This window comes from Heterocephalus glaber, unplaced genomic scaffold, assembly GCF_053883595.1.
Source record: "Heterocephalus glaber isolate CG9 unplaced genomic scaffold, H.glaber_assembly_v1.0 deba00000331, whole genome shotgun sequence".
NCBI lineage: Eukaryota > Metazoa > Chordata > Mammalia > Rodentia > Bathyergidae > Heterocephalus > Heterocephalus glaber.
The window spans coordinates 22,683,117-22,706,762 of record NW_028258142.1 but is presented as its reverse complement, the minus strand read 5'-3'; the positions used below and the strand labels follow the sequence as shown (position 1 = coordinate 22,706,762).

Below are 23,646 nucleotides of genomic sequence, written 5' to 3'. Positions count from 1 at the left end.
ACAGAGGCTGGCCGTTTTTAATCACTGAGTAATTCCCTTGTCTTCAGCCCTTACCATGACCAGATATGTTGCCGATGTTATTGACATATCCTTTTTAACAGTCCTGTAAACCGAGTACCATCATTGTCACGTTATAGATGAAGAAACAGGATTAGAAATATCAGGTAACTTGGCACATAGTACATGGAACTGAGATCCAAACATCTCCAGATTTTTTGCATTGTGCCATTTTAAATCTCTTTCCAGCTGGGCATGAAGGTGCATGCCTGTAATTCTAGCATTCTGGGAGGCTGAGGCAGGAAGATTGTAAGTTTGAGCCCAGCCTGTGGAACTTAGTGATTTAGCAAGACCTTGTCTCAAAATAAATTTTTTTTTTAAATGGTCAAGGATGCAGCTCAGTGAGAAGGTCCTGGGCTTGATCCCTAGTACTACAAACAAAACAAAACAAACAAAACAAAACACAACATTCTTTTTAGCATATTTAGCAAGCAGCACTGTTTCAAAATTTCATTGCTAGTCTGGGAGGAGAAATTGTCTCCCACTCCAGATTTAACCAGCTCAGTAGGAAAAAGATAAGATGAATTCAAAGAATTCCCTCCATTTTCAAAGAATATGGCCTGGCAATTTGTTATCACTCACCAGCTCCATTTTTTTTCATGACATTTGCACATTAACAAATTTTTGAAGCTTTTTGCCGTATGTTTAGATTTTCTTCATTTAGGAAAGCCACATTTGCAACCTGAGAGAGATTTATCTTGCTCTCGTTTTGATTGCCAAAGAACCACAGAAGCGATGATGTGTTCTTTTTAATTTCTTTTAAAACCATACTGATTCAAAACTTATACAAAGTGAGACTTGGGGAAATATGCAAAATGTGTTTTCAGTGCCCTTCCGGCCTCCCCTCAGGGCCCCTCTTGGACTCTTCCGCAGGAACATCATCATGGATTGTGTAAACTACAGCCCCATGCAGCTGATGATGGAGGGTGAGCCTCTCCAAAGGATTCGTCCTCTGATTTGACACTCATAAAGAAAAAAACTATCTTCCACACCCAGGGCGAGCTTTCTCGAATGACGGCATTGCAGGCAGGGGGCGCAAACTTCTTGGACACAAGGCAATGCTGCTAGAATCACCCCATCTACACACTCGTTTGGTTGTTCCATGAAAATAGACATACTTGAGCCTGTGTTTTGGTAGAAAGCATTTTCCCCCAGAGTTCAGGCTGAAAGATAAGATCATCTCACTCTCCTGACCTTGCAGGGATTCCTCCTTGCTAAGCCCAGGTCAGCATTAGAATCCTATTATTTGAGGATGTGCTCTTCCTTACCAGGAGAGCTTTCTTGAGCTTGTTTGTAAGTGGTGTTGTATTACATACATAACTGTATGTGCCTACTAGGTCCCATAATTTTTAGCTGTAGATAACAGCATCTATCTTTGGTAGTTTAAGTAGAAAAGGAGGAATTTATGAGAGGATATGAATCAGGAAGACCGGAGAAAGGGACTCAAGGCTTTGAACCTGAACCTGAACCTGAACGTGTAGGTTCAATACTCACAGCTTGCTCATCATTGGGTTGCTGTGATGACTACTCTAAAAGTCCCCTGCTCCTACCTCTGCCACCACCTGCCTCACCCCGGGTATGATATCCTGAAAGTCTCTCCCACCAGAACTCACTCTCAAACAAGTTTTTAAAATTTTTTTATTATCCTGTGTCTGCACTACATAATAATTTCACTTGTTTCGGGAATTGCCACGTATACATATTGCATCTTGATCATTTTTACTCCCCGTTTTCTCTTCTGTCTTCTCCAGGTTGCCTTCTCATCTCCCAAAAGTCTATCCTCATTTTCTACCATCTCTCCTTTATTTTGTTCTTTAAATTATTTATATTTTGAGTTTCTCATATAAGAGAAACCATGCAATATTTAACTTCCTGGATCTGATTGTAAATCAACCTGGAATGAGTATGCTTGATTGGTGGGACCTAGATCACATGCCCCTATCTAGCTGCAAGGGCAGCTGGAAATGTAGTTTTCGGAATTCTACTATGGGAACATGGGGCTAAACGTGTGGGACCCTATCAAAAACAGAGAGGGTATGCAGAAGATATGGTCAACCACAAATAAAAGATGTCCCCTCCTCTTTTTCTCCAAAAAAATATTTTCCATTTTGATTTCTGCCCACTGTTACTAAAGAGAACAGCTAGTATTCAACCTGGGATTCTGGGAAAGTAGGAGTCTGGTGACTGTGGTCCATGGCACACAGGCCGGGTGTGAGCACAAAGCAAAAAGATGTTTCTAAGAGGTGACAATGTTTAGAAATCCTTGCAGCAAAGCAGGATAATCAAGAGGAAGAATCTCAAAGGGAAGAAAGCAATAATAGCCTTCAAATTTGGTCTTTCAAAAAGTCTTTTTTTTTTAACTGCTGCAGGGTGGATTGCTGTGGGTAATTTGGCAATCTTTGCTTATGATCAGAGATTTGGAAACACACTAAGGAAGCATTTCAAATAGTGCAGTACAATTTCTAGCTTCAAAAATGCCCACCTTTCAGTTCCTACTGGAGGTATTTGATCATCACAGGGCACTTAAACCCAGCTCAAATGTATGGGGGATAATCTAAGTAGAAATGTGGGAACTGCATTGTTCACTTCCTCAGCCATGGCCTGCTCTAATGGGACGCTGGGAAATAACTGAGGGAGATTCACAACAGTGAACTCTTGCCATTCCCAGTGACGGTGCTGATCACACGGACTGAAAAGGCTCCATAGCATCTAATTTACCACCTTAGATGAAACTCAGATAAAACACAGAGCCTCTCTCCAGTTTCCCTGCCTTTTCCAGCCATTCCCTGCGGTCCATATATGTTATATAACACATGGCCTGGCGGGCAAGAGGCAGATCGTTACCCTGAGTAACTTGAATGGCTGCCTGATCCAAGTCTAGGGATGTGTCACAGCCTAAAGGAGCCCGGTGGAGTCTCCAGGAGAAGAATAAGCACTTTCAGGGTCCTGCCGTCTACACTGTAATCACACTCTACCTTTCTCTCCAGGGCTGTCTTATTCTTTAGTTTACCTTGGAATAGATGTCTGTACGTTAAAAGCATATTTTACACATGACAACATATGACTACTCATATTTTTTTTAGAGAGCACCATGTTGGTATTTATTTATTTATTTTGTTAAATTCTTTTATTGGTACATTGTAGGTATACAACACAATTACATTTCTGATTGGGAATTGTACCTTTACATAATGCATCTTTGTTCTTATTTTTTCCCCATTCCTAGCCCTCCCTTCACCCCCTCCACCCTTCCCTATTTACAAAGACTTTATTTCCATTTTTTCCATTTCTTAGCATTTTTCCTTTCCCTTCTTTCCTTTCCCCTGCCCCTCCCACTACCCCTACCCCTTTGGACCTTTTCTTCCTATTTTGCATTATTGATTATTCATTCTAATCATTGGTACATTTTAGGTATACAATATATACCTAATATATATGACATTCATCATTGGAAATTTGCACCTTTCCATAATCTCTCTTGGTTCTTATTTTTCACCCTTGCCCAGCCCTCCCTTCAACCCCTCCATTCCTCCCTGTTTACAAAGATTTTGTTCCTATTTTTCCATTTTCTCATATTAATCCCATTCCCTTCTATCCTTTTCCCTACCCCTCCCACTTCCTTCCCCTTTGCCCCTTTTCTTCCTATTTCACATTACCTATTATACATTTTAGTGCTTATTTACACTTTCATTTTCTCACACCAGAGAAACTATTTGGTATTTAAACATGTGTGTCCTATTAATTTCACTTAAGAGTATCTCGTCAATGTGCGACTACTCATATTTTTTTTTAAATTCTCTTTTGAGGAGCCAGGGATTTAGCTCAGTGGTTCCACCACCTGACTCGAAAGCACAAGGATCCCAGTTCAATCCCTGGTACCAAAAAGAAAATTCACTTGCAATCCCTATTTAGCTCCAAGAGTTTTTAACGTCTTATTTATTTATTTATTTATTTTGGCACCGGGGATTGAACTCGGGACCTTGAGCTTTTGAGGCAGGTGGTGGAACCACTGAGCTAAATCAATGGCCCCTATTTATTTTTTAAATGTCTATTTTAAATGTAAAAATATCTTCTCTGATGTTAATGACTTTTACCTATTATTTCCAAGTAAGGAATTTCTCTTTGTGTCTTAAAATGATAATTGACAACTCAGAACCCTCTCCTTCGGAAGCACATGGGAATTTGGCTGTCAATTGTATCTACATTGATTAGAGATTGTATTCTAATACATGTGACAAAACCAAGCCAAGCCAAATATCTATGACTTAAAGAAGATAAAGGTGAATTATCTCCCATATCATAAAAAGTCTAGAGGCTGGCAATGCAGTGATCCACAAATTCAGAACTGAGAGTTTTATGATTTTCTTCAATTTCCCTTCATCACCAGTCACAAGGTGGCTGCCACAGCTCCAGTCAACCTACCCCAGTTTCATTCAGGAAAAAGAAAGGAAACAGAAAAGGGTGGGGTCCGTATCATGAGAGCAAAGATTTCCCAGAAATCCTCAGCCTCTGTGTTCTGTCAGAACTGTGTTGCATGAAAGAAGCTGAGAAAAGTCATATTTCAGTTGGGGACATCTCTAGCCCATCACCCCCTCAAAAAAACCCACCAAACAAAACATGCTTCTTTTACTAAGTGACAGGAGAGAAAGGTGTTGGGTAGCTAGCTAGCAGTGTGGCCTGCTATTACGACATGGAGTCCTGGGGAAGAAACAGGCTGGAACTAGTGGGTGTTAAGCTGGATATGACAGTGGACTCCCGGATAACAGTGTCCATGTTTGCTCAGAACCTGCCCCAACCACAGTCTCATTCCAAATTCTGAGTGCCAGACACACAAGGTGCTCAGACAGCCTCCTTCCCATGTGGCCTCCCCTCCCCTCCATCTCTGAAAACAAGAGACAGTAATAGCACCATATTTTGTAGCTTGGATGCATCTTAATTTCTAAAATGAAACCCAAGATGTGATACTTTCCAAGTTTCTATTTATGTGGAAAAGACCCACTCTGAGCTCTATCACATCCATCTGCACATACGGGCATATGGTTTACAAGTGTATACGGGTGAGGTATATACGGCCTCCTCATCCACTTCCCCTCCAGAACAGGGTCTTGGTATACAGGCTGCACCATCTGGACTCTGGCAGAAGGGACCCATGTCGCTGCTTTTCTTTTCCCTGTCATCAAATGATGAATGAGTGATTCTGCATGCTCTCTAGATGGAAAAAAGACTACTTTGGTATACCTTCAGGAATGAACATTGAATGAGGATTCCAGTGGGTGTTAATAATAGAAAACCCTCAACTCAGATTGGCATCAAAGATAGAAATATTCACCTCATATTAAAGAATTCTAAAGAAAAAAGGTGTGTGTGTATGTGTATAGGTGGGTGGGGGCTCAGGGTCATTTTGTTCAATTTAGTTCAATTTAACTCAGGGACTTAAATATAACTTCAGGGAGGAGGGTTTTTTTGTCTTTCCACTCTGCCAGCAGCATTTCAGACTTGTCTTTAAACCAACTTCTCTCATGGTCACAAACTGGCTGTTGGAATTTCAGATGTCACCTCCAGGCACAACAACATTCAGAGGAAGAAGATGAGGGGCCACTTGTATTTAGGCTTTGTCTTCTTACTAGAGCTAAATACTTTTTCCAGAGGTATCTAAGTCCCTCAGAATCTGGCTTACTTCCACATTTGCCCAAACACAGCACTGATGAGGGGGCCAGATCACTATGACCGGAATCCTCCGATGACCAATGTGTCACGTGGGAGGAGGACCAAGTGCCCAAGCCAAATCCAGACTCTCTCAGGAAGGAAGCAGGTTGGCAATCTGGGGCAGATGCCCAAGGACATCTGCTGCAAGTATGAACTTCATTTCTTGGGACCAACAACAACTCTGGTTCTCTTGATGTAGCAATTTCAGAAGTTACTTGCTGCTACTTAGTACAAATATTCTAAGTTTTATTCCACATTTTTGGGGTGAGTTTTAAGACCTTAGACTCTCAGAGCAAGAAGCAGCCTACTTGAGGCACCGGCATTGTGATTACACGCTATGGCTTCTGCTCTCCTTTGTGTGGCCGCCTTGCATCCCTCACCCCTTTCTTTGCCTTGGAAGACAAGTGGCCGTTACTGTAACAACGAAATTGCTGCTCTGCCTCCACTGCTGAAATAAACAGAAATGAAAAGGAAATAGAGAGCATCAAATTGTCCTCCCCTCTGCCTGGCAGCTTCCCAGGATACCTCTGCTACACACAGCACAGCCGAAATGGACAGGCTTGAGGATTGAACTTGAATTAAAAAAAACAAAACAAAACCAAAAAACAAGAAGCAGGCCAGATTGGAGAAGGGCGCCTTTCTCCTTGCTTAACTCCTGGGGAGGGAAGGAGAAGAGAAATGTGAATAACCTGAAAAATGATTTCACTCAGTAGCCAGGAACTGGCAGCCTGCTGCTTGGGATCTTCATAGAAACGTGCTGCTTGCCTGGGCAGGATCTTGGAGATTAGAAGTGGTCATAGATGTTTCAAAATCAAAGGGAGTTTACATATAAAAACCTAGCTTTTTTCCAGTCAGAAGACTTGGTGATGGGTCTCATTTCCCAGAAGACTGTCTGTACGGTGCTGTCCCTGTGAATGAGGAAAACGGCTCCACTTTGCTTCAGACCCCAGGATACCCGAGCACTTGTCTCTGCTGGCATTGCTTGTCTATCTATGTCCCCTGCCTGCGCCCCAGGGTTTGTTCAGCAATCTTGCTTTGATTTCTATTCTTGCTGCGATTCTCTACTTGTGGGTGTGGGGTGTTAGAGGAAGGGACTGTAATATTTGTTGCTCTGGTTGGTTTTGAAAATTCACTCCTTCCCAGGCTGGTTTCTGGATAAAGAAAGAAGCCTATGGGGGGCGGGGGGATTGCCAGGCAGCACGACCCACCCTGAACCATGGTTGGTGAGCAGGTCCCAGTGAGTAGATGGAGCCTGGAAAGAACCCAGCGAGTGTTTGGGATGCGACCATCTGGTTCTGAAGATTTCTTTGCTGGGAGCATTCACTGGTTCTCCAAACAAACCCCAAAGTGGGCCCTATTAGAATCTCACTGCCCTTCTGGCATCTGTGTGGCTAAATCCCTGCTGATCTCTTTGTCAAATTTAAAATATCGATAAGGTCTTGGTCCAGTTCTGGTCTGCACAGGGTGGCAGGGGCTGGGAACTTTCCTCCTTATCTCCTAACTCCTGTCTGCTTGCTGAGGGCTAGGTCTTCGTCTGGCTTTTTGTTCTGTTTTCTCCCTATCACTTTGCTCTTAAGTTGCCCAGGCTGTGCTAAATTCACAATCCTCCTGCCTCAGCCTCCGGAGTGCTGGGATTACAGGTGTGCACTGTCATGCCCAACTTTAGGCTGACCTTAATTTGGGGTTGGCCGAAAGTAAAAGATGCTATCACAACCTGCTGCCGCCTAACAAGAAGCCAAGTCAGACTTTAAACGAAAAGGACATTTGAGACAGGCTCACCAGCAGGTCTGGTGACAATAAGATGACTAGCGCTCCAGCAACTACTGGATAAACACACGCTTTCCAGAGAGAAGAAGAAATCCCAGACAATTGCCCAGCTGATGAAGTAACTCAGGGAGTTAATTTCCTGTAGACCTCAATCAGGACTTTTCAGCTGGCTTTATGGTTTCTGCTGATACTCAAAACAAACACTTTAAAAAATATTTTTATGGGCCCGGGGATTTAGCTCAGTGGTTCTGCCGCCTGCCTCGCAAGCACAAGGACCCGAGTTTGATCCCTGGTACCAAAAAAAAAAAAATATTATTTATTTATTTTTTGCAGTACTGGGGAATGCAACCCAGGGCCACATGCATGCTAGGTGAGTACTCTGTCACATAAGCTACATCCTCAGCCTCTTTTTTATTTTATTTTGAGATAGAGTCTTGCTAAGTTGCCCAAGTAGGCCTGAAACTTTTGATCCTCCTGCCTCAGCCTCCTGAGTAGCTGGGATTACAAGTGTATGGCAAAATGAATCCTTTATTGCCAAGTTCAAGCCGAGATATAATATTCCTCTTTTTTATTTCTTTCCTTCCTTCTTCTTTCCCTCTTTCTTCCTTTCTCCTCTTTCCCTCCCTCCCTTGCTTCCTTCCTTCCTTCCTTCTCTCCCTCCCTCCTTACCTCTCTCCTTTTGTTTTCATCTGGTGTGGCAATCAGGGTAATGCTGACCTCATAAAATAAGCTAGAAGTATTCTCTTATTTTCTGATAGAAATTATGTAAAATAATGTTTATTCTTTAAATATTTGATAAAATTCTGTGAAACCATCTGGGTCTGGGGATTTCTTTGGGGGGATTTAAATTTTGAATTCCATTTCCTTAATGATTATACAGCTATTCCAACTCAATCAAGTTTGTTTTTTTTTAAAGAATTTAAATTCCAGTGAGATAAGGTCTCCTGAGAGATGCTGGACATGCTGAGCCTGGGCCACCAGCCTCGCCATTTCTTCTCACTGTCACACTGCAGTTGTTTCTCTGACTCCGTACAGTCCTATAAGGGTTGTCGAGCAGGCACAGGTACAAGTAAGGGTCCTCACTACAGAAGGAAGCATGAGCACTGGCTCCCTTGTAAAGCAGCTGAAGGAAAATGCTCAGCGCGTGGGGACAAAATCACAGCGCTTGCTCTGGCTTCAGTGTCCAGCAGAGGAGGGAGAGGAAAGAGAAAGAGAGAAGGAAAGGGAGGGAAGGAAGGAAAGTAAGAAAGAAGGAAGGAACAGAAAGGGAGAAAGAAGGAAGAAAGAAACAGAACAAAAAGGAAGGAAAGAAGGAGGGAAAGAGAAAGAGAAAAAAAAGAAAGGGAAGGGAGGAACTGAAGGAAAGAAGGGTGGGAATGTTTAGGAAGCAGGAGGCAGCCGTGATGGCTCAATCAAGTTTTGACAGCTGATAAATTTCAAGGAATTGCTCCATTTCTTACACACTGTCAAACTTATGAGCATAATGTTGTTTGTAATATTCTCTCATTTCTTTAATATCTGCAGAATCTATAGTGCTATCTCTCATTTCACTCCTGACTTGGTGACTTGTCAGGACCTTTCATTTATTTAATTTATTGGCTGGGTTTACTAGATGTTTATCAACTTAATTGGGTTTTGTTTTTGTTTTCTGTAGAAAACCAGTGTCTTAGTTCAGGCTTCTACAGCAAACTACCTTGGAGTGGGTGACTTGTAAGCAATAGGAAGTTGTTGTTCAAAGTCTAGAGCCTGGGATGTCTAAGATGAAAGCACTGGCAAACTTAGTGTCTGGTGAGTCTGTTCCACATAGAAGGCAGCTTGGTGATGCCTCCTCACACGGCAGCAGGGACAAATGCCCTCCCTGCAGCCTGCTTTACACAGGTGCCAACCCTGGCCCTAAGGGGAGTGAGTGCCCTCCGGAGCTGATGTCTTCTCCAAGGCCCCTGCCTCTGAACTGCAAAGATTCTCCTCACTGGATTGCTTATATGCCTCCAATTCTACTGTTATTCCTTTGGGTTGGTCACTTTACCCTTAGAAATTTACTTAAAATGTAGACTTTCTAGGGCTCGGGATTTAGCTCAGTGGTTCTGGTGCCTGGCTCTCAAGCACAAGGTCCCGAGTTCAATCCCCGGTCTCCCCCCAACAAAAAAGTAGACTTTCTAGACATCTAATATAGTAGAATACTTATGTCACTGACACCTTGGTATTAAACACCAAGTATGGGAGACTAACTTGAGTGGAAATCCTATGTAAGTAATGTCTCATGATAGAACCGAATTCATTACCTACTTATTGTGATTTGAAGGTGCCAGGAAGAGGCTGACATGTATCAAATATAAGAGCAACTCTTGTGACCATGTACCAATTAACACATATGTGACTGCAAAGCTGGTGATTATAGACAAGAAAGGACATTATGGATGTACTTTTCACTGTCCAGGCATCAGAAAGTCTACCTTTAGTAGAATCTTTTCAATTGATTAGATTTGAATTCTCGACTTCTGGGCTCATTTTATTATTTTTTTAAAAGAAATATTTTTCTTGAGAAGTTTAAGAGATTAAATCAATCACTTTGCATAAATTAACTTAGAACCAATTTCTTCCTACCTGGACTTGGGAACAGCAGGAAAACATGAAAGTATAGGTTTTCTTGGCCCTGATTTCTCCTAGGGTGCTCTTGATGGGATAGGATCCTCATGGTTGGGTTGACGTTGCCTGGGTGAAAAGCTGAGTTGGAAAGGAGGAATTTCCATCCAAAGGGAAGGACGGGTTCAAAAATTTGGAACTGAGGGACTCAGGAGGGAAAGTCATTAACTGGCTGAGGAAAGCCCGTTCCTGTTGCTGGCAATCCAAGCAAGGAACTAGGCATCTGTCAGAAACGCCAACTGCACGAGCGGCGGATGAAGTTCTGATGCTGACCACCAGATGGCACCCTCGGCCAAGTTACTGAAAAAGTTTGTTCTCGGCAGTTTTGAGCCTGGGAAGATGAGCCTGTCCTCTGGTTTAGTCCCAAGCATTCAACCAGCCTGAGATCACCTTGCCTAAAGCCCACATGGAGTCAGTAGCGGAACAGGGGCTCCTGCGTTCTCCTGACAAGGAATGCAATCATCTGTCAGCAGTCTGAAAGGAGTATGTTCTCACCAAATCAAAGCAAAACAAGGTGCAGAGAAGATTAGGCTCCAATTTGAGTCCTCTTAACAGCCATCAGAGCTTGAGGACAAAGCGTCACAGGCTAAAACTCAAAACTTGAGCCTTGAGCCAAGTTTTGGTCAACTATAAACTATTTACTGTGGGCAAGTCTGCTCTTAAGAAAAGTAGGGTGGATGTGAGGGCGATCTGGCTGCGACATGGGTCCCCTCATTGATCGCCAGGGTTGATTCGGCTGATCTGGCTGGCTAGGCGGTGGCCCCTTCCTCCCTCACCGGGCCATGTGCGTCCCTCCCCAAGCTGCGCGCTAGATTGGTCGAAGAGGGCGACCACCCCCGATAGAGGAGGACCTTTTGGATAAATGAAAACTGTGTGCCCACGCAGAAATGTGTACATGAATACTGCACATTTCTGTGTAAAGACACATTTTTCGTTCCTCTTGGGTATATCTATCTGACCTGGGAATAGAATCACTGGGTCATATGGTAGCTCTAGGTTTACTCATTTGAAGAACTGCCACCGGCTTTCTCAAAGCAGTGGACCCACTTTACATTGCCATCAATACTGTGTGTGGGTTCCAGATTTTCCACATTAGCAACACTCCTTACTTACTGCCTGACATTTTTAATCTGACCATGCTAATGTAAATGTAAAGTACGATAGTATCTTATTGGGATTTTTGTTTCCAATTTTCTTCGTGACTAATTATGATGAGTATTTTTTCAGGCACTTATTGGCCATTTGTGTATCTTTTTGAGAAATGTCTATTCAGATTCTGTGTCTGTTATACAGTTGCATTATTTGTTTTTTCACTATTAAGTTGCATCATTTACGTATTGTAAATATTAGTCCCTTATCAGATATATGGTTTGCAAATAGTTTCTTCCACTCTTTGGGTTGTCTTTTCAACTTACTGATGGTGTCCTTGAAGCACACAAGAATGACATTTTGATAAAGTCCAATTCATTTTTCTTTTGTTGTTCATTCTTTTGGTATCATATTGAAGACTCAGCAAATCTATGATCATGAGGATTTTCCCCTATGTCTTCTAAGAGCTTTATAGTTTTTGCTTTTACACTTAAGCAATAGATCTATTTTGAACAAAAGTTTATATGTCGTTGGATCTTGAAAGGCTTAACCCCAACAGGGTGGCATTGAGAGGCAAGGGGCCTGTTAAGTGGGGAGCCTGGCAGGAGGTCTTTTGTTCACTGGGGGTGTACCCTGGAAGGCAGTAGAGGGCCCCCAAGACTCACCTTACTCTTTTTCTGTCCTGTCCTTGAGGTAAGCGGTTTTGCCCCACCACATGCTCCTGTCTTACCGCAGGCCCAAAAGCAATGCAGCCAACTGATTATATTATGGACTGACACATCTAAAACCATGAGTCAAAATAAACATCTTCTCCTTAGAGGTTGATTCAGTTATCTCAAGTATTTGTTAATGGAAAGTGAACAACACATGGTACCTGGGAAGGACTCAACATCATTCTTTTGGGTGTGGATATGCAGTTGTTCCAGCACCATGTTGAGAAGACTATTCTTTCTTCCACTGAATGGAAACCTTATTGAGAATCTGTTGACCAAAGACTTATGGTCTGATTTCTCACTTATATTTCTATTATTATTTGCACTTATATTTCTATCCTTAAACCAGTACCACACTAGCTTTTAATTGCTTTGTAGAATGCTTCTAAATCAAATGGTGTGTGTGTGTGTGTTTCTCTTTCAGAACTGCTTTTGGCTATTCTGGGTTGAAATTCTACATAGATTTAGGAATCCACTTGTTATCTGCTATGAGGAAGTCAGCTGGGCTTCTGAGAGGAATGTTAAATCTGAGGATGTGTTAAGAGGGCTACTGCTAGGGGCTGGGGATTTAGCTCAGTGGTTCCACCACCTGCCCCACAAGTGCAAGGACCTAGGTTCAATCCCCCCTGTATCAAAAAAAAAAGAGGGTTACTGCTCTCTTCACAATGTTAAGGCTTCTGATCTATGCAGATGGGATGTTTTGCTATTTTAGATCTTTCATTTATTTTCCCTTTGTGTGTGTGTGTGTGTGTGTGTGTGTGTGTGTGTGTGTGTGTGTGTGTTCATGAATACTAGAGATTGAAACCAAGGGTTCTTTACTCCTGAGCTATATCCCCAACTCTAATTTCTTTTAAAAAATTTTTTGAGGCAGGGTCTCACTACACTGTTGAGGTTTTTAGGATGGCCTAGAATATGTGATCCTTCTCCCTCATCCTCCCAGGGTGCAAGATTAAGGTGTGCATCACTGCACCCAGCTTCCTTTCATTTCTTTCAGTGTTCTATAGTTTCCAGTCTAAATTTTGCACTTTTTGTAAAATTTATTCAAAAATATTTTGTTCTTTTAGATGCTATTACGGTTGGAATCATATCCTTAATTTCATTTTTGGATTGTTCATTGCAAATATATAGAACAACAATTGACTTTTGTATATTGAGCTTGCATCCTGGAACCTTGCTGAACTCATCCATTAGTTCCAAGCCTCAATGTGAAAAGGCACATGATGGGTCAGTGACATACAGAGTGCTCAGGTGTCACTTGGACAGAGAGTAAAGAGGGAAAAAGGGACGAGCCTGAAAACATGGATGGAGGTAGAACAACTCCAGATGCCATTCTCAGGAGCACGGCTTAAGTCCCATAGGTCATCAGGAATTGTTTCTAAGAAGAGAAATGGTTTGAGACATCTAATTCTGGCTGCAGTGTGAAAAGTACATGGAAAAGATCGAGGGATTATATCTGTAAGCTGTAGGGCTCAGCCCAAAAGCAAAGAACTCAATGAAAGTGTGTAAATGAAAGCAATGACTGCTGTATAAAGTGGAGCCATACATAGTTCCACAGTACAACACCGCAGGCCAGGCAGTGTGGGTGAGAGAGATAAAGCCCTGAGCTAGGAACAAGCAGAGAGAGGAAAACAGGGGTAGATCATGTAAAAGACATTCTGAAGTAAATCAGTGTTCGTTGCTTAGTTAAATAATTTAAGCTGAGTAATTACCTTCACGTAGAGGTTGAGGAAAAGACTGAATGATTAGATTTAGGTTTGGCTGATAGTGACAAAAAAAATAGACTGAACATATAAAGTTCAGGCAGCCACACAGAGGGAATATGGTGAACCACAGTGCCAGGGACCTGGGTCCCTTCTATCCTGTTTCTGAAGATTCTCAACATGGGGCTTCATGAACGCACAGGCACCCACGGCCCCTGCACCATAGTCAGCAGAGTGCAGAGAGGGCCGAAAGCACAGCCTGCCCCCAGCTTTCTGGAGCTACTTACCAGTGTCTTCTATTTCCAGAAACACATCATTTAACCATATCTCCTGGGAAAGGGGGCTGAAATCAGTCTTTATTCCCAGCAGCCAAGTGATCAGCTAAAATCTGGATGATGCATAGTTGAGAAGGAAGAAGGAACAAACATCGAGATATAATTTGACTCAAGAGGTCAAGAATGATTCTCATCCCACCCACTGGCAGATGTGAATGCAGGGGGAGAGGACAGCTTTACAGAGTTTTTAGGAAGCTATAAAAGAATGTTTTGTTTTGAACACATTTATTCTAAGTAGCCTATGAAATGCTCAAGGAAAGAAAACCAGTAGGCATTTGGAAATACAGGAGTTGCATCCTGTTATAGTTTCTATCTACAATGGCTCCCAGAGCATCATGAGTTTGGAAGGTGACTGGATTATGGGGACATTGCAGCAGGCTCGCTGTTAAGAAGTGGGGTCTACTTGGAACAGGTGGGTCACTAGGGGCTGGCCTGGAAGTTCTAGCTCCCTTCTGGGCTCTGCCTTTCTCTCTCCGGGCTACTCTTCTCTGCTGTGGCCCTCTGTCGAGCAACTACAAAGCTCTACAAACTTTGAGCTGAAATAAACCTCCCCCCCTTTAAGTTGTGGGTGCCAGGTGCTTTATCCCAGCAACCAGGAAAGCGACTTGAGACAGGTCCTTATTTCCCCTCATTAGGCCATGCTCCTTGAGGTTTGAGACTATCATGGTGCCCACATGCCTTCCACTGGTCTTCAGCTTGGCTGCAGGTACCAGGTGTGTGGGGGTGGGGGTGGGGGGATCTAGGGACCAGCTTTTTTTTTTTTTTAATACTAATGGTATCATATCATTTGGAGGAAAGGGGATGGATCTTGAGTCCATAATATTAAGTAAACTAAGCCAGACACTGAAAGTTAAATGCCACATAATTTCTCTCATATGAGAGATATATAAATTAATTAAAGAGTAAAACAAAATCATAGGAGGCAGATCTTTGGGAGATGAGGAAAGGGTCCAGGGGAAGGTTGGGTAGGTGGATAAAGGGATAGAAATAAACAAGAAATGACATATTTTTACCCATTCCCCAAAATGAATGTGATCCAAATATACACTAATAGAAAAAGGAAATACTAAAAAACACTAATGGGGATATTGCAGAACTCAGCCACTGCTAGAACTGGAAAAAGGCTTTCTCAGATAGCTTTGGACAGGAAGGCACCTTTGTATACAATTTCAAAACCCACTAACGTAAGTATACTGTAACTAATTTTACACCAATTACAAGGCAGAGGAAAACTTTCTAAAATGAGGTGTTACACTTTAGGTGTCTATGGTGGGAGGATGAGGGAGGGGGAATCCTAGTCCTACAGCAGAAATGCCCTCGTTAAGGTCACAGGACCAGGCAACAGTCAGGGTCACAACCTGACCACAGATGTTCCCCCTTCCAGGAGGAGGGGCTGCCATTGCTCCTGCCATTAACTCAGGCAGCCTGCCCAAGATGGTGAGGAAGCAGCCTCTAGGGCTGTTCCAGACATAGCCAAGGATCTAGATGATTCAATCCAGTTTTAAGAAAAGTGTTTTACAGCGAGTAATTAAGGAATTAAATTTAAAGAATTAATCACTAATGAGTCATTAACTCTGTCCACTGTTGTACAGTTAACAAGCTGAGGCCACGTGAATAGAGCCGGTCCCCAATTAAGGGGACGTCCTTGACACCTGCAGATCTCTGGAAGGGTCCGGAACACCGGCCTGGCTCTGCCGGGCCTGGCCTTTCTCAGGCGGATTTGAACCCAAAGGAACTGCAGCGTCTTATAATTCCTATCATCTCCCCTAAAAGTCCTTCCCGTCCTCTTGCTGGAAGCCTTGATTCCATTCTTTCGGACAGAAGCTGAAAAGGAGCGCTTGGAATGGGCCCAAGAGGAGGGATGGACCAAGCTAAAGTGGGTTAGGGGCCGGGGCAACGCTGTGGTGGGAAGGGACTGGAGGGCGGCAGGCCCCACGCTGCCTCCGCGGGCTCTCGGGCTCACCGGGAAGCCGGTCCGAGTCCTGCACCCCCACCGCGTTTGCCCGGGCTCCGGGGGTCTCCGCAGAGACTTGCACTTACCCGATTAGTGTGACAGGGAGAGGCACCTGCAATCCTACCCACCTTGCTGGATTCTGGATGAACTGGAGCGGGGGTGGGTGCTGGGCAGAAATCCTCCCTCCTAACATTAAATGTATCTTTAAAATAAATACGCGGGGGTGGCTCCAGGTCCTCCCAAGGGGTCTCTCCCTGCCCCTCATCATCCACAGTCCTTCCCAGACCTTCATGGGCAGGACTTGTTCCGAGAGCCCGGAAACTGACCGGGGACAGACAGCCCGGACCAGCCCGGGGCCGGGGAGCAGAACCCGAGCCCGGAGAGGGGGCCTCGGCAGACCCATGGCTCTGAAGACCCGCGACCAGGAGAGGAGAGTCCCGCGTCTGCTGGGAGAGGAACCGAGCAGCGAGTAACCCCAGCAGAGCCGATTTCTCCGGCGCACAGCGTGGACACTGCCCTCGAGTGCGGGGAGAGACCGCTGCGGAATGGGAAAAGGCCGAAGCCCGGTCGCGCCCCCCACGCTGGGCGGGGCCCGCTGCTCCAGTCCGAGGCTCGTCCCTGGGGCTCGCTGGGCGGTTCCTTCTCTCCGGACACCGCCCCCCTCCCGGAGCTGGCCAATCCGATGCGTCTTCCCCGCCCCGCCCCTGCATTTAGGGAGCCCTGCCCAGGGCCCGCCCAACTTCTTTCAGTGGAGCCGCAGGGAAACGGTTCCGCAGGCTCGCCGGCTGGCCGCGGCCGCGTCATCCTGGATGAGGGGTCTTCTAGGCCTTTCCCTTAGACTATCCGGAGCTCGGTGGGCCTGGGACAAGACTTGCCTCGATCTAGGCTCCCCTATTCCTGGGGCCGGCAGTAAATCTCCAATCCTTGGAGCTGCAGGACTGGACGGGGAGCGGTGTGTCTAAATCTCCCCGGGAGGCCCAGGGAAATATTCATAGGCAGTGCCCACACCTCGCAGTTCAATGCCCGGTATGGCCTGATGATTTCTTCTTAGGAATCAAGATAAAGAGAACCCAGGGCCTCTATTCAACTTTCTATATGTAGTTGGAGTCCCACTCCCTCCTCCTCTTCTTTAGTTTCATCTGAGAATGGATGCTTCTCTAAACCGTTTGGGCAAAAACAGCGAGCCTCACTCGGATTTCAAAGATAACTCCTTGGAAAATGATCACAAAATACTAAAAGCAAGCGATCATTGAAGGCTCGCTATGTGAGAGCGCTCTTCTAACAGGGTTGCCTTTGCTCAGTTAAGCCTACAAGCAGCCCGACTAGAAGATACAAATGGTCTCGTTTTATAAACTAGGAAACTGAGAGAGTTTGCCCCGGTTTACAAAAAGTGTGGGAGCCAGCCAGTTCATGCTCACAGTGCATGCTCAGGAAATATTGCTGTATGGGCTTTCCTTATTTCACTAAAACATAAAAGAAAGAAGCAGGGAGAAAATTAGCAGAGAGTAGACAGTTTAGAAATTATGGAAATGATCTCAGGGAAATGAGGAAGACCCTGATGGTGGGCAAGGTCACAGGAGCTGACCCTTGGTAAAGAGGAGGAGGGCCTGTGAATTTAGGAGATCCCAAAGCGATCATCCCTATTTAAAGTAGGGCATTAAAGGATGAAATAAAAGACAGCAGGGAGATCAAATTGGGAGAAATATGCATATATCCTCACCCTATGTTTTTCTTTTCTTGCGAAGAGCTAGGGTCACTTGGGGCACTCCATCTGTTTCCCCACGGAGAGTCTTGGAAGGGAAAGTGGAGGGATTATTTTCTACCTCTTAGGACAAATAACCTGTTCAATAAACCCTTACTGACCAGCCTATTCTGTGCAAGGCACCAGACGGAGGCCTTTAGGTACCCAGCTTTGGCTATGTGGTAGTCTCTCAGGACCGGAAGAACAAGGACTGAATCCGAAATACCAATCATCCTACTCCCAAATAAGTTTCAGGAACTGCAGAACACTCCGGGAGCATTGCCAAGGCGTCAGGATTATGTGTATGGCCTTTTGTCAGGTCCTTGGTAGTCTACACGCAACTTTAGGTGATCTTATCCCACCTTTCTCACCCATATCAGTCAGGGTCCATTTGGGAAAGGGGACTGAACGCTGACAGCCTTCCGGGTTAAGGCTTTGGCCACAAACTTCCGGGTGCACGCTCTGGGCGGGGGAGAGGCTGGTGCTCAGCTCCAGGGTCCGAGGCAAAAGCGGTCAGCAACAGTGGCCGTTCCGGCAGGAGTCCTTGACTTTCCTTCGCCAGGCCCTCCAGGAGACCTCAGGAGCGTCTGAAGCCACCTGAGACCCTCAGATTCCTTTTCTGTACCAAAGCCACCCCACCCCCACCCCGCAAATGCGGCGGCCCAGAGCCTAGGACACCCTGGAGCGCCGAAGGTAGCTGACGCGCGATTACCAGAATTTAGACTGCATACACCCGCCTGCACGAGCTAGGGGAAGGGTGAAACTCTGTCCCAGAATGGAGACCGCTCCGCTGTGGCAAAGTGTGCCCAGGATTTGCACCACGAGGGACGCCGCCCCTCCTCCAGCTCCCTCGCGATTCTCGTAATTCCCTTACCCACCCTGTCCATCACCGCACCCCAGAACCCCCACGTTTACTTCTGCTCAGCAGCCCTGAGGGCGCATAACCACAACCAAGTCCAAACAAGCAAATATTTAATTTTCCTTCAAAATACTTCGAACCTACTTAGACAGTTTCTCAAACTCTATTTTTCTGATTTCCTCTTCCCCGGGAATTGCAAAGGTCGGGAGCACGGGCCCCCTTGGGCCTGGAGGCGCCGGCGCCCGCAGGAATGGGGTCAGCGGGAGCCAGGCAGTCTCTTCCCCTCTGGAAGCAGGACTGAGGGTCCGTGGTGGAGGCCTGGGGTCCTCTCCGGGCTGAGGCTTGGCCTCGCCCCATGCATCTGGAGCAGATGCGTGGCCCGGCCCCCAGCCTGGTCGGTGGCGCGCAGGCGGGGCGCGGAGAGGGGCCGAGTGAGAGGTCCGGGGAGAGAGGTGCGGGCACGATGCGCGCGGCTGGGTCGGCTCCCAGCACGCTCCCCAGGTCCCCTAGAGGGCCTGCCACGGCTTCCCGAAGGCCTGGATGTGCTCTTTGGCTTTCAGGCGCAGAGCCGCGATGCTGCTGTTGCGCGGGTCCGCCTCGTCCAGCGGAAACTTGTCCCCGAAGCCGGGGCCGCACGGGTAGGCAGGAGGCGGCGGCCCGAGCTGCTGCAGGCCGGGGCCCAGCGGAGGGGAGTTCAGGAAAGGCGGCGGCGGCGGCGGCGGCGTGTAGCTGGCGGGCAGGGTCTGCGCCGGCGGCCCGAAGCCCGGCAGGCTCTGCAGCGCCGTGGCGCCCCCGCCGGGTAACGGCGGCCCGAGCCAGGACTCCAGAGGCAGGGCGCCCCCGGGAGGCCCGCCGCCGCCGCCCGGGCCCGCCCCGAGGGGCGCCAGGGCGGCGGAGGGCGGGGAGCGGCTGAAGGAGAGGAGGGGCGAGTCCTGCAGCTTCATGGACGACACCTCCAGCTTCTCCTGGCGCCGCCACTTGGCCCGTCGGTTCTGGAACCACACCTGCGAGGGAAGCACAGCGGCCGTTGGGTTGCAACGGATGCTGGGGCTGTGTCCGGGTCCCTGCGCCGGGGAATTATAACCCGGGCCACACTATTCTGCAACTTCCAAAGGAGAGCAAATTTCCTTACTTTCACTCCCTCCGGCTCCCCTGGTCTCAGCCTTTCCATCCACCCCGTTTCTTTTCTTATCCATCCCCCTTTTCTCCCTTTTGTTTCTTCCCCCCTTTCTTGCCTCCTCTAGTCTTTTCGTCCCATCCTCTCCTCAGAGACATTCTTCTCCTTTCCTCTATTTCTCTCACCCTTGGGGCTGCTGTTGTTTCAAACTCCTGACAGGAGAAAGTGCTCAGGAAAAGAGTGAATTTAGCTCTACGATCAGACCAGCGGACCCTGAAACCAGAGACCAGCTTGTTGGCAGCCTCTCCTGACACTTCAGCCTTTGATTCCTTTCTCCATGGTACAAGTCTCAGTTGCTGCATTTTGGTCTCTGACTGTCTGTGTTACTTACCCTCTTTCTCTATCATAGACACAGGCATAAATACTGGCAACATCAGGTCAACCCCTGATACAATACAATACAATACAATACAGCTATTTCCAGGAATTATTGGTAATAATAGCTAGGTAGAAACACATGGGTTTATTTTACCACGTGCATATTTCAATTGCTGCTCTAATAAGATGTTCATATTATTTAATTGATATCTGTTTAGCATTTATGATGTTGCCTATAAATTACTTTCAAAGATTACTATCCTTTGGGTTGTTATATTTACTTTTACTTTATGGAGTTAGTTTTGACATTATTCTCAGATGTTAGCTCAATGAGGACATAAGGGGATTTTCTTCTTCACTCAAAGTCCTTGCCAAGACTTTACTGGTTCTTCCAATGGACCTTCCCCTTCTGATTTGATAAAAGGACCAGAAAGGGTATAAGAAGTGTTTCATCATCAAGTTCCACTCTTACAAACAGAACAGAAGGAACTGGCTTATGTTAATTGAGAATATGAAAGAATTTTGGCAAATCTGGTGGCTTCCATGTTACATTTATGAAGGAATTGGGGGACGGATAGTTGCAATCCCAGAAGGAAGAAGTTAGTTTTGTGTCAGTAAGAGAAGTGGGGGCAATCCTGTAGGATAAGTGAGAAAATAGTAACTCAGCACCTTAGCAGAGCAAAACAAGTGTGTGAGGCTCCAATTTGGGAGAAAAAGTGAATAAAAATGTAAGTATTCCTGCTCCCTTCCCACAAAAAGTTTATCTGCAGAGCCAAGGCCCTGAGCCACCAGTATAGATATAGGTGTGTGCTCAGGGTAGGAAAGAAAGAAGACTTGGGTGAGGGCTCTCATCCCTCGTCCCTCAGGCTTTCTTGCCTTTCCCACTCCATCTCCAGCAGCCTCAACTCTGTCCCTCAGATCCAGAATCCAAGGCCTCAGCTGAAGCTGGAGAACATTGGCTGCTATACGTCTGTCTTGCTGCTCTCATGGGAGACCCCCCCACCTCATTGCCCCACAGCATAATGCTCGTGTGTTAAGAACCAATATATGCTGGGCACTGTGCTGGCCCTGGGGTCATTGAGCAGTCACAGGCACTGTTCTCGAGAATCTCACAATTTAGAAGAGAAGCCAAACCCCTAAACAAATAAAGAGGGATGATGGAAGGCAGCCCTAGCTAGGAAGGGATCCTGCCTCCTATAGGGCCAGGCAAGTCTTTGCCTCACCTCTTTCTTCATCTTTCCCTTGTATTTTTTCCTCTTCCTACCCTTCCTCCTTCCCTAGGAAGCAGGTGTTAAAGTTTCCCCTACTTCAATGAAATCATCGTAGCTTTACTGTTCTGAATTTGGAGACATGAACTGTTCTTGCTGGTTAATCCAGAGTCACACCAGAGAACTGTTTTTAAAAACCATGACTTTTACTCATTACTTTCAACCCTCAATCTAAGCAGAAGAGACAAAAGGCAAGAGCTTGCCCCATTTTACTTTTAAGTCACAGCTAAATGTGCCCCAACACCTGAGTATCCTTACTTTCTGGAAACCTAATTTATTAGACACACACAAAAATCCCATTTTAGTTCCACTGCCTTTCAGATGCACTGAAATTTGTTCCCAGTGTCTCCTTTTCAGTCCCCAGTAAAATTCTCCCAATTTGGAAATCCTCCCAGATTTTTCACAGATGACTAGCAAATATTTAAGGCTTTCAAATATTTTAATGATCAGGGATTAAAAATAATTCAGCTTTAATTAAAGTGAAAACCCCTTTACAATAAAAAGAAAAGGCCTCTGCACCGCGAAGTTTAGTTGGATGGGAACCAGGGAAGGAAAAGCTAGTTTCTTAAATAAATCCACAAAGAGTCTCAACTGCGAGGGCCCAAGCCCCTGGCCTTAGATTGGGCTTTCGTTTTCAGTACTGTGTGCAGAGCTAGTGATGAGATTAGTGTCTGGGTCCCCAGTCCAGTGACCCTCCAGCCCCTGTCTACGTGCCCTTTCTGCTCAGCACACCCCCACCCCATCCTGGCTGCATCTAATGAGCTGTCAGCCTCTCCAACAGGCAACTCATTCCCATTCCTCTCTTTTGGTTCAGAGGAGGGGGACCTTCAAGGGGGAGATCATACTATAAGCTCGCCCAGACTCTCCGAAGGGTGATGAGCGGGGAAAGTCTGTGACTCTCCTTTGGGGCTATGCTTGTGTCAAACCCGGAAAGTGCCGGCCGCTTTACCTGCACCCGGACCTCGGGTAGGTTGACTTTGCCGGCCAGCTCCTCGCGGCTGTACACGTCGGGGTAGTGGGACTTCTCGAACGCGCGCTCCAGCTCGTGCAGCTGGTACGTGGTGAAAGTCGTGCGGTTCCGCCGGTGCTTCTTCTTCGGCTGCTCCTCCTCCGACAGTTTAGCGTCGCCGGTAGCTGGCCCGACCGGGAGCCCTGGGTTCGGACGTGCCTCTCCGTGCTCCTTGGGGCAATAGGGACGAGAGGCTGGGGCGACAAGGCCCCACGCGTCAGAGATACCGGGCCTATTCTGTCACCCTGCAGTCCCTGGCCAGCTAAGACTTGGCCTCTGGAGGTCAGGGATGGAAGCTGTAAGGTGCCCCCGAGCTTGCTCTGAACACGTTGGAAGCTCCCACCCTAGACGGTGTCCCCAAACCCTTTGCCCAGTTGCCTTAGTAAAAGTTAAGGAAAGGGAGCTCTCCTCTTACGGGGCATCCCAAGGGCCTCGCAGCAGCGGGGAGCGCGCACTCACCTTCGTACTCCGGGATGGGCGCTGGGGCTGGCGGGGGCGAGGGCTCCTCGCCTTCCCCGGGGGACTTGGGGCAGGCAGGCCGCGCACTCAGCCTTCTCTCTCGCTCCTTCGCGCCCTTGGAGCCCCGCTCCGCCGGGAAGGTGCCAAGGATCCCGTTGTCCTTAGTAAACCCCAGGATGGCCTCGATGCTGTGCAGCCTCGATGTGCTCCCACCTGGGCTGCGGAGCAAGTGGCCAGAGAGCGAGAAGCTCCCCTCGGCCATGGCAGGCGCGCAGCCGGGCAGGTGCATGGGGAGCGGCAGGAGGTGGGCGGGCGCTTTGGAGCTAGAAGCGGCTCAAAGCCAGCTCTCCCAAGTGTACGTCAAGGTAGTCGGACTTCTGGAACACGCGCAACTGGACAGGTTCTACCCCAGGTCAAGCTCCGTGGGCAGCCCCACCAGGCTGCGTGCGCTGGAGATGAGCGAGCGCTGGGCCCAAGCCACTTGGTTCCTGCAGGAGGTTAAGTTCGGCCGGCCGAGGAGCTGAGGCTCCGGCGCTGCAGGCTTGGGGCCCTCGGGTACAGGGCTCCTCCCCTCTCAACCGGGACCCATCCCCTTTTCTAGGCTCCTCCCCACTCAGAGGGGGCGGGTCTTCCTCCCGCCCAGCCTCGGGGTCCTAGTCCAGCAGCCCGGAGGCTGGCACTCGGGACATCCCACTTGTCAGCTCTTGATCCGCTTTAAAGCCTACATCCTCGGGACTAGCTGTGGGATGTCTTTGCCGGGGTCTCTAATGGCCAGGCCTGCATTCCCCCTCCCACCCCCAGGTCCTGCCTCAGTGGGGCCGACATCCTTCGGTCATCCCTCCACTCCCTCG

General features: G+C 47.0%; 1 protein-coding gene across 1 annotated transcript; it reads right to left on the bottom strand.

Moving 5' to 3' along the window:
• Positions 1-18,660: 18,660 nt before the first annotated feature.
• Rax (retina and anterior neural fold homeobox) lies at positions 18,661-23,313 on the bottom strand. Its single transcript, XM_004858423.3, has 3 exons — positions 22,796-23,313; positions 22,277-22,530; positions 18,661-19,568 (listed from the first exon to the last, which is right to left on the bottom strand). The coding sequence occupies exons 1-3, from the start codon at positions 23,082-23,084 to the stop codon at positions 19,071-19,073; spliced, it is 1,041 nt and encodes a 346-aa protein (XP_004858480.1). The 5' UTR covers positions 23,085-23,313; the 3' UTR covers positions 18,661-19,070.
• Between the last annotated feature and the right edge of the window lie 333 nt (positions 23,314-23,646).

Bases quoted from the DNA above. Each gene is read 5' to 3' on its own strand.
- Rax (XM_004858423.3), bottom strand. From the start codon at position 23,084: ATGCACCTGCCCGGCTGCGCGCCTGCCATGGCCGAGGGGAGCTTCTCG. The intron at 22,531-22,795 runs GTGAGTGCGCGC...TTGTCGCCCCAG, and splicing joins GCCCATCCCGGAGTACGAAG to CCTCTCGTCCCTATTGCCCC. The intron at 19,569-22,276 runs GTAAAGCGGCCG...CTTCCCTCGCAG, and splicing joins TACCCGAGGTCCGGGTGCAG to GTGTGGTTCCAGAACCGACG.